This window comes from Octopus bimaculoides, chromosome 3 (assembly GCF_046866305.1).
Source record: "Octopus bimaculoides isolate indiv1 chromosome 3, ASM4686630v1, whole genome shotgun sequence".
NCBI classification, from domain to species: Eukaryota; Metazoa; Mollusca; class Cephalopoda; order Octopoda; family Octopodidae; genus Octopus; species Octopus bimaculoides.
This window is the reverse complement of record NC_142930.1, coordinates 62809528-62821097: the sequence shown is the minus strand read 5'-3', so window position 1 is coordinate 62821097 and position 11570 is coordinate 62809528. Positions and strand designations below refer to the sequence as shown.

General features: G+C 35.4%; 1 protein-coding gene across 4 annotated transcripts in view; it reads right to left on the bottom strand.

Annotated features, from left to right (window-relative positions):
- Positions 1-4889: 4889 nt before the first annotated feature.
- Positions 4890-11570, bottom strand: part of LOC106883652 (ras-related protein Rab-1D) — a 179183-nt gene continuing 172502 nt past the window's right edge. For all 4 annotated transcript variants that reach the window (XM_089349052.1, XM_089349053.1, XM_052966426.2 and 1 more), the window contains one exon: positions 4890-6082. In XM_089349052.1, the coding sequence (XP_089205178.1) occupies positions 5642-6082 (441 nt within the window). In that variant the 3' untranslated portion in view covers positions 4890-5641. The remainder of the gene's footprint in view (positions 6083-11570) is intronic.

Below are 11570 nucleotides of genomic sequence, written 5' to 3'. Positions count from 1 at the left end.
TGTGTGTGAATCCCTAAAACTCGAGAACTACGCAACCAATTTCATTCAAATTTTACACATGCCTTACTTAGGGTTCCAGTTGTGTTTTAGTCCAAAAAGTTTTTTAACTTCTTGCAGAGTTCGAGCACACGGCAACATAATATCTCTTCCACTATTTAAGTATTACGTGTCAAAAGTGAAACAAAAACACTCATGTCAAATACTTTCACTTTAAAAATGAAACTATTCCACTAACTGAAACAATCACATTTCGATACTGTAATGACAGATACTTTCACAGAGAGAGAAAGAGAGAAAGAGAGAGATAGAAAGAGAGAGAGAGAGAGAGAGAGAGATGTATATGTATACATATACATGTATATGTACACCATTTCGATACTGTAATGACAGATACTTTCAGAGAGAGAGAGAAAGAGAGAGAGAGAGAGAGAGATGTATATGTATACATATATGTACACGTATATGTATAGATATAGAGAGAGAGAAAGAGAGAGAGAGAGATGTATATGTATACATATAGATGTATATGTACACGTATATGTATAGATATATATATATATAGATCTATATGCATACATGTATATGTATACATATGTGTAGATGTATATATATATATATATAGATGTACATGTAATATGTACACATATATACATATATACATGCATACAGATATCTATACATATATACACCCATCACACACACATACACATGGACACAAACACACACATTAGTCATTTGTTTTCTTATCCAAAACTACGTCAAAAGTACTGAATGGATCTTTATGAAATTTGGAAATTATATTCTTTGCATAACGGCCATAACTCCCATGAAAATTCATATATTTTTGATGTTGATGAAATTTTAACCCGAACATAACAGATGAGCATTATTTGTAATTCAACGGTACAACAGTGTAAGACTACCCTTTCAGATATACTTACATTGTGATTTCTGCAATGTGGTGCATAAATTGTCAAGTAAATGAGACGCATCTTTGCCTCCACTGATTCACTTGCAAAGTGTTGAGTAAAATTATTTCGTTGCAGACCTCCGACCATTTTGTTCTGTTGTTAATTCTGTAGATGACCTCAAACACAAAGTCTTTCCCAACTTTAAACAAAACTACCAAAATCACAATTGGCTATGTGAAAGAGCAATATTAGCTCCAAAAAACGTAGCTGTTACAAAAATTAATCAACACCCGATGCATTCTCTTCCCGGCAATCTTCAAACTTACAAGTCTGTTGATACAGTTCCAGATACAAATGAAGTGGTGAACTATCCTCCTGAATTTCTCAATTCGTTGGAGCCTCCAGGACTACCTCCCCACATATTATCACTTAAAGTTGGAACGCCTGTTATGCTGCTCCGCAATCTGGAACCACCAAGACTTTGCAATGGAACACGACTCGTGATAGAGGAAATGATGTCACACGTTATCGAGGCTACCATTCTTTCTGGATGTGCAAAAGGGGATGACGTCTTTATTCCAAGAATTCCTCTTACTCCATCAGGAGCAGACATTCCTTTTACATTCAGAAGACTACAATTCCCCCTTCGTGTGACTTTTGCCATGTCCATAAACAAATCTCAGGGTCAAACACTGTCTGTAGCTGGTCTTCTCTTGGAAGAGCCCTGCTTCTCACATGGACAACTGTATGTTGGCTGTTCAAGAGTGGGGCAACAAAAAAAAAACCTATTTGTATATGCTCCACAAGGGAAAACAAGGAACATTGTTTACAACGAGGTGTTATAATAACAACAGCAAGAAAGTATGTACATGATCACCTTCTTTTACGAAACTTCATTGACTTTCATATATTTATATTGATATACATATATATACGTGTGTTTGGGTGCGTGTGTGTATATACATCTCTATATATAAAGATGATGCGTAGTCTAGACGGCGTTTTTAGATTTCATTATTCTCTTTAACCCGGGCAACGCCGGGTATTTCTGCTAGTAAACTATAATTTCGTCTTGTTTGGCTTTGAATGTAATACATACGTTTGAGTCGTGTGTGTGTGTGTGTGTGTGTGTGTGTGTGTGTGTGTGTGTGTGTGTGTGTGTGTGTGTGTGTGTGTGTGTGTGTGGTAACGAATTGATAACATCCTACATGAGTGACTAAATTAGCTGGGTTGACTTGCCAGAAATATGATTAAACCTGTGATAAAACGGTATTAGCTTGCATTCTAAATGTGAAATAGGTAAAATATTTGTTAGAAACATTGTCTATATCATACTTACTCTTGTCTGAAAGCAATGAAAGGGAATCCATTTTCTATTTTGCGTTTAACCTCAGACTGGAGATGCAAGTGGACTTGAGTGGCAGACATTTTCCCAGAGGAGATAGTGGCAACATTACTCCAACCAGACATATTGCTGCTTTCCAGGAATACAAAGACAATCATCGTGGTTGATCTCACAGTGCTCTGGGAGGAGAGACTCGATATTTCCCACTAGGTAAAAAAAATAGAACTATCAGAACGTACTCGACGGAGCACTTGTCAAGGGCTGGTACGCAGCCTTGTTCCCGCGGCTTTCTATCTCGATCGGAGCGCTATTTCCTGCAGAAGATAGGTCTGGAACCTAGACAACTGAAGAAAGCCATCAAGGAAATAGGCACAGTAGTTGAAACTAGCTTAAGATACCGCAAGCAGAATTCCTCTGTAGGTGAAGACTAGTTCAGTCCTCGCTGCCCTATTCAAGTGAAGCGTATAGGTTCTATACTGGCCGTATGAGTCATAGATTAAATCGAAACGCCCGTGACCATGAGATACCTGCTGACGATACGGAAGAATTTCCAGCAGTGCAATGGATTTAGATAGCTTGCAAAACCTCTGAGAAGCTCCTGCAGTTTTTGCGAGTGGTAAAGCATTTCTGATGTTTATATTTCACCCACTCATGTGTACACATACACACACACACACACATTGGTAGAACAATATAGTTTAGATTTGAGATAAGTGGTACGAAATAAAACGGAGGTTTTTATACGGTTCGATGAGTTTCAAACGCCTCAGATTAAATTTCATAATCACATACACATCTCTATAATTCGTAAAGTAACAGCACTCAGCCTTCAACTATGTATATATATATATATATATATATATATATATATATATATATATATATATAAGTGGTATGGGTTAACAAAACAAAGCCGATGATTTTTCAAGAGACAAATAGAGATGTTGGCCTCTCATCTGTAGTCTGTGAATTTATATTCAACTTAGAGCGTTGTACTCTCATATAAGGCACTAAGTAAATGCTACGTGGCAACAGAACAACTAATGGGAGAAAATGGATTGTGATAGAACGTAGAACTAACAGAATTGAGAGGAGTAGTACCATGATGAGATAATAACGACCCATACAGACAGTATGAAATCAAATCATATTAGGTAATCTGAAGAAAAGAAATTTTTTAATAGGAAAGGCTACTTAATAGCACAAACAATTTATTTTGTTCAGAAACGGAATGTAGACTACACTGGTCGCAATGGTTAAAATTAAACTGGAGCTGTGATCAACGATTATGGCTGAAATAATTTGGATATCATTTCATATAATGAAGTCGTGATGTAAAGTTTAGCAATGAAAAACAGACTGAGTCATGGGGTGTACGAAAATAATGTTTCTCTGGTCATTTTAGCAGCAAGATATTTGATACAACTGCATAGCCATGCTAAACCATTCTGTTTCCATAGTTACACAAACCATAGTACTATTATTACATATAATTAAATATTTTACTCTTGCTTCGGTTTTAATAGATATTCCGATCATAGGCGAAAGGAATGATTACAAATTGTAAACATGTAAGGGTTACATTCGCCTCTTTCTTTTTCGCCAGTGAAAAGCGTGATAATATTTTAAACTTACAAACTGGATAACAATTGCTTAGATATTTTACATTTTCTATTCTGGTGCATCACTGTTATGAGTACAAATCCAGTTGATGTATATGTTGCCCATTACACCTATAAGTTCTAAATGATAATCGTCCCTAATATACTGGAGTGAGTCCTCCTCTACACAACTTAACGAAACAAGATTATTATATCTATGATACATTCTCTTTATTAGACACGAGTAATCGTTCTGATGCTGAACTAGGTAAAGAAACAACAGTCCGAATTCCTGTTTTTTTCCAAGCTCATGTAAGATCCTTAAAAAAATGATCCCCTCTTCTTTCAAAACAGTTTTCCAAATTCTATTTTAAGGAGGTTAATTTATTAACTTAAGCTGTAAACTTAATCTATCGTTCAGCTTAAAGCCTGCATTGGACCTCTGTCGCAAGCATTCAAGCTAGACTTTTGGCTCGAAAATAACTTTTGTCTCATCATCCTACAAATCTCAGCGGCGTTGAGAAGGGCCAAAAAACGTAGCCTTTACTCCTCTGACTAAGCCACAAAAAATTAGGGAGAAAGGGAGAACGTCCAATGGTCCAGATACTGTACATATATGCGCACGTGGCTTTTTATTCAATAAAACCTTTTCATCAACGCTCGATAATATTAATTATGTGTTGAAAGAAAAATATTTCATCTTTTATTGACATGACAATGCAGGATGTTATCGATTTTAACAATGCATATATTGAACATTGCAAATATAGATGTATGCAGTATTCTTGTTTGATTGTTAATATTTATGGGCGATCACATTAAATGAATGTAATGACCCTTTTCAATATCACCACGTCAACAGAATAATCTTTTATTACAGTGAACTTGATTTATGAATGATGTCGATGGAGATAAATTAGTTATAAAAAAGCTTGGGTTTTCGACATTAAACAATTCAGTTTAATCTCATCATTATGTATAAAATTATTTTAGGTAATTATGCAGAAAAGAGTGAAAATTGATACAAATGAAAACTGTTAGGAAAATATTTAATTTTCTGACATAAATGTTAGTAAATGTGAAAAGAATAACATCAAAGTGACTACTATTCCAGAAGGCATATTGTTTTGAGTTCAGCATTACAAAAAAAGATTTACGTGGTTATATGACGTCATTGATTTGGTCATTTATGACATCATGAATTTGGCTAATTACGATGTCTTTTTAAAAATTTTTTTAGATAGTTCATTCCTTCTCCATCACGAGACAATATTTTGGCAATGTGTATATATTATGAAAAGGTTTATGATGCGAATGATTTCATTTAAGGCAAATGATATCTTACTGCTGAATAAACATAAAATGGGCTGGGAAGAAAAGGGTTAAATACAGATGAATCCAAATAGAAATATCTGAAGAAAAAAAATGTGATGACAAAGAAATGGTTCGAAAACAACTCTTAGTATCAGTCAAACTGAATTCCGAGAGAATGCAAGTCTAAAAGACTTTATACCTGTGACTTCAAAAGAGCTGTCCTGTAAAATAGAAATGTGGTTGAATGGTAATATTGTGGTTAATTGGAGTGTGAGGACAGCAGCAAGAGTTTAGTCGACTGCATAATGAGGGTAGTTCATTTTTCATTGAAAAATCAAATTCTCTTTTTGAAAGAGTGATAAAACATTTCAACACAAAGTCTGTGAGAAGTTTTTAAACCTCTTTATAGTAACCATTCTCTCATTCTTTAATCATTCTTTCTTTCATTCTCTTTTCTTTTTCTCCCAAATTTACAAAAGCAAACATTTCTTTTTCTTGTTATAGGCAAGTTCGTCGGTAGCTGGTACGAGCATAAAGCCACCACTAGAAATGCGGTCAACTTGCAGATCATGCATAACGCGGGCTATATCTTCAAACATGTCCAGAATACTCTTGTTATCGTGGCTGGAGACCTTGTAAACTCCAGATAAGACACCGTCGCATTCTTCTTTAAAGTTTTCCACGTCGGCTTCAGTGACAGCACTTTCTGTCTCGTCTCCACACATATTGCCACACAAAAAGATCTTCGCACCTTCAGCGTTCATTACAACGTCCAATATATACTGTGAAAGAATGGTAAAGGTTTCTCGCTTCTCACAACTGTAACACAAAAGAGCAGCGTCTGCTCCTCGATAGTAGCTGGAACCAATGAAGCTCATTCTTTCCATTCCGCCTGTATCCCAAAGAGTCAACTGTAATAGAAAAAGAATATGAGAGGCATTTAAAAAATATATCCACGGGAACATAAATATAGAGACAAACCTGGTTTAGGTATTATTCATAGCGTCTAACACGATATTAAGATCATACACAAAGATGGAATATTAGTTTTTGTAAAAAGAGAATGTAGACGCTTTAACAACCAATATTTTCGATTTAAATCCATTAGGAATTTTTCTAAATTCCGTTTGTTGTGAAGAAGAAAAATTAAACAAAAAAGCTTCATTCATAAAGTTGTCCGCATTCGAGCCAGGACGCCAGTTTGAGGATAATTTCCATTCTTCCTTTCATGGAGGTACTTAAAGAATCATGGTTGCTGCCCTTCTTCCTCCTCTGAAGCCATACAGTAATCTTAACCTGCATTGGCTATGCATTCGATGGCACCTAAAGCGCGCGAGGGTGTGTGTGTGTGTGTGTGTGTGTGTGTGTGTGTGTGTGTGTGTGCGCGCGCGCGCGCGCGTGTATGTGTGTGCGTGCGTGTGTGTGTGTGACTGTGTATGTAAATCGGGTGAAAATCCAAGCTGTATCCTCTTGAAGTACATCTGCTCATAACAGTATTCCAAATCCTTATGTAGATGTTATATCTATGTGGTGTGTGTGTGTGTGGATATGCATAATTGTGTATATGTGTACACTACTTTATTCAATAACCCCCTTTCCCTTTTCTATATTACTAGATACGTTTTTCTCCCCTTTAACTGTCTGAAGGACTCCTGATTACTAAATATATATAAACGCTTCATCCAAGTGCAAAATGTTTACTATTTGATTCTCTGCCTGAAGAATTTCTAATAGGAGATATCTTACATGTTTTCTACTACATGTACAATTTTTTAAACTCCTATTAGTAAATGAAACATATGCAATGGTGAATAAATAGTAGCAAAAATTTTCTAATCTCCTGTTATATATATATATATATATATATATATATATATATATATATATATATATGTGTGTGTGTGTGTGTGTGTATGTGTACCTCTGTGTGTATGTATGTATAAAATCATTTCATAAACACGAAATAAGACATATTCAAATAAATGATCTTTAACGCGTAGTTAAAGTATGTAATGTACATGAGAAGAAGCAAATTGTTTTTAAACGAACCATAAATATAGAATTACATTCTTAAAACATAAAATATATAAAAAAACAAAACAAAACAAACAAACAAACCAAAAAACAAACGTATAGTAATATCTTTTAATACCTGTTTTTTTTTCTTTCAGTCCACCAATATTCAAACGTTAAAATGTTTTTTTTATCACACATACATAACATATATACATACGCGTGCGAGCGATAATATGCAAATTTAAATATAAATAAAGTAGCATGGATTTTAATATTGACACGGGGCAGTTTCCGTTAGCAGCACATTTGGTATGCTGTACCATCACGACGAACAGACCCGTCGTCCCGCTACCCCCAGCTACTAGAAAATAATTGAAAATGTATAGGTGAAATTACTTATACATTACCCATAGTTGTTTACGTTTACTGTATTCTTTTGGATAAATAAACGTGCTATCTTAGCATGTTGTATACGGAGCTAACATGCATTGTATCATTGTGTCAATATGTCGGCCATTTTCAAAATAATGGTAGCGTGTACTAAACTGGAAGAACACGATAGAGAGAATAAATATATTGGCACAAGATTCACATTTGTAAAGGAGAAATTGTTAAATGTCAAATTATAGAAGTGATCGAAGTTAGTGAGAAAAACTTCATTCGGTGTAGTTCTGATTGTGATGTGACACCTGAACAATTCCATCTTGATTTTTATTCAACGGGAAGTCAGAATCGATCTATACCTCTTGTGTGCCGTAAGGAGAAAACGAACGAACAAAAGAAAAAGAGAGAGAGAGAGAGAGAGAGAGAGAGAGATGTGGACTATGGCATTTCAAGCAAGATCAGAGCTTCACTGGTTTTATTGCATTTTTTCTTCTCTCTCTCTCTTTCTTTTGTTCGTTCGTTTTCTCCATACGGCTTAGTGGTTGATGTTAGGAAGGGCATCCAACCATGGAAACCAAGCTAAAACAGACTCCTGGCCTTGTCAGTTCCTCTCAAACTGTACAACCCATACCAGCGTGAAAAGCGGACGTTAAATATTGATGATGTCGATGGTAAAAGCTAAAGAAGTAGTAAGTAAACAATTAGCTTCTTTCAGTTCCCGTCTACTAAATCCACTCACTAGGCTTTGTTCAGCCTGGGGTTATAGAAGAAGACGCTTGTCTAAGGTGCCACGCCGTGAGACTGAACCCGGAGCTATGTGGCTGAGAAGTAAATTTCTTACCAGACAGTCACGCCTGTGCCTATATATATATATATATATATTTGAAAATTCATACAATTCCAACATATGTCTAGGAAGGCAATGGAAAGAAGCGAACAAGATGAGGAAATAGAAATTAATTCTACCAGCCGCTCCCAACTGGTTCTTTCTCGTTTTCTTGATAATATGAGGAATGTTAAGTAAATAAATAAAATAGCAGTTTTGTCTTAGTGCAATAAGCCCTAGCAATTTATGGAAGCTGGGATGGAAAGACGCTGCTAGTAGTAGTAGTAGTAGTAGTAGTAGTAGTCCTGGTAGAAGTAGTTGTTAGTTGACGCCATTTTATAAAATCATTTTTTCTTAGCAACTGTTTATCTGTCTTTCAAAATGAACAAATTGATATAATAATAATCCGCTATTTCAAAACGCCCTTTTTACTACTTCTTTAGCTTCTGCCATCTTTTTTAGACACCACCAAAGGAATTCTACTCACTAGTTGTAATACATCATTCATTCTTTAAATACTTTCTATATTAAAAAAAAAAAAAAAAAAAAGGCAAAAAACATATATGCACCTCCACCAAAAAACAAAAACACAAACTGAAAAACAAACAAAAACGTTAAAGTGGAGAGAATGAGAGAGTGAGTGAGGATGTTGTAGATAGCTAAGAAGGAGTCAAAAATTAAATTATGAATAAGATGAAACCACTTTTTTTCCTGATTTAAACTCTCTTATAAAACTACAGTGGCAATCTTATAAGCAGGCAAGCATCAATTTGAGGGGTGTTTGCTACATAAAACGAGAACGGGGTGAATGACGTGGTCCAGGAAGTCAGAGAAAAGGTTGGGAGGGGAGAATAATTTTCAAAATTATTTCTATATTTTTCTGAAACGGAGAACGCACTAACGAAAAGTAAGTTAGAGGGAAATGATGAAAGTATAGGGAATGGGGAGAGAGAGAGGGAGAGAGAGAGAGAGCGAGAGAGAAGGAGGGAAGGATAATAATGATGAGGTGGATAAAAGAAGTTTAATTTCCCGGAGTGGTTTTCATTTCATTTAAGGATAGTTTGAAACAATAGAAGCAGCCTCCCATTCTTTCCAGAACAGTATAAATGGTGCGCAGGGGTGATAGAGAAAAACTCAGGATGTATTTCCTTTTTATGTTTTCCCGCTGGATGTGTTGGGAACAGAAGGTTGGTGACAAATCATCACGCGCGCGCGCACGCACACACACACACACACACACACACACGTTTAGTTTGTAAGCTGTCAGGAGAGGAGTTTCTGACGTTTGGGACGAAAACCTACTACGAGAAGAGACACACAGAGGGAAGTTTTTCTTCATCCTAGTCCACCATTTTAATACACCTGGCCACCCCATTAACCATTTCTCGGTATTCGACTTGTTCGTTCCCCAAGAGGTAACACAATCCAAGAAGCAAAAGAACAATGCACCACATTCGCTTCCAGAACATTCTGTCCCTTACGTCTGAATGAAAGTTTCTCCTCCTCTCATTTCACCTGCCTTTATCTTTATGCTTCGGAAAGGTGTTTTGTGATATTTAGTTAGAATTCTTAATGTTTTGATTTCAAATCACGCTTGGGTTGAATTTGCTTTGCATTTTCTGGGATAAAATTGAGGGCTAAAGTTGGTAAAATTCTACTATAACTCCTCTTCTCCAAAACAAAAGATTGAGCCATTGTGCAAATACCAAAAATAATTCTTTCTTATTTTAGCACAATCCCAGCAATTTTGAGGGGAGGGGCAAGTCCATTACATCGACCTCAAAATGATGACCATAGCAGTATGAGGTATACTAGTAATAATAATGATAATTATTTTAGTGGAGGGGCATAGGTGGCTGAACCTACAGAGAGATTGATAAAATGGCTACGGTGGATGGCAGAAACGATAGAAAGAGATACGGAAAAATTGGTGACGTTGCATGGAAGTACCTATGGAGTAGTCGTTCTCAATCGTTTTTTTTCCACGCTCCAATTCATAAAACACGGGTATCCCGCTATGAACGGACAAAGTATATACGTTGCGTAGATGCAAATATTAAAACATTTAAAGTCTCTAATGATATGATTAATTCCAGGTATCAAAAACTGCATCAGACGTTTAAGGCAACAAAATTCTTTAATGTTGTTTAATATATATATATATATATATATATATATATATATATATATATATATATATATATATATATATATATTAAACAACATTAAAGAATTATATATATATATATATATATATATATATATATATATATATATATAAACAGCCGTAAGACTCTATCCATAAAATATATTTCCAACCTTACCATTGCTCTCTTTATCCTTTTATATATTTATACATACACACGCTAATACACGAATTATAATCCCCAATCGTGTTCATACAACGACTGGGGCAAAACTAGTCGGTATACAGCACTTACTCGGTATTACCTGTATCCTTTTGGGTTTGGTTAAATCCAATACCCTCCTCAACCTTATATATATATATATATATATATATATATATATATATATATATATATATATATATATATATATATATATATATATATATATATATATATATATGCACAGGCGTGTCTGTGTTGTAAGAAGGTTGCTTTCCAACTACATGGCTCCGGGTTCAGTCCCACTGCGTGGCACCTTGGATAAGTATCTTCTATTATAGCCTCGGGCCGATCAAATCCTTGGGAGTGGATTTGGTAGACGGAAACTGAAAGAAGCCTGTCGTGTGTATATATGTGCGTGTGTGTGTTTGTCCCCCTGCCATCGCTTGACAACCGATGCTGGTGTGTTTATGCCCCTGTAACTTAGCGGTTCGGCAAAAAAGACCGATAGAATAAATACTAGGCTTACAAAGAATAAGACCTGGGGGCGATTTCATCAACTAAACCCCTTTAAAGTGGTGCTCAGCATGGCTGCAGTCAAATGACTGAAACAATAATAATTAAAAAAAAGAAAACATCAATAAAGTCGGTGCTCGCATACTTGTGTAGTAAAGGCAAGAAATTCTAACTAAAATTAGACCCTTAGCGATGGCTACAATCAATATTTAAATGACTAGTATTGTCGATTAAAAAAAAAAGAAAAAAAGAAGTCAGTCCTGAAAATTAAATTAAAATGGCAATATGGATTCCATTACGAGGAGTGAA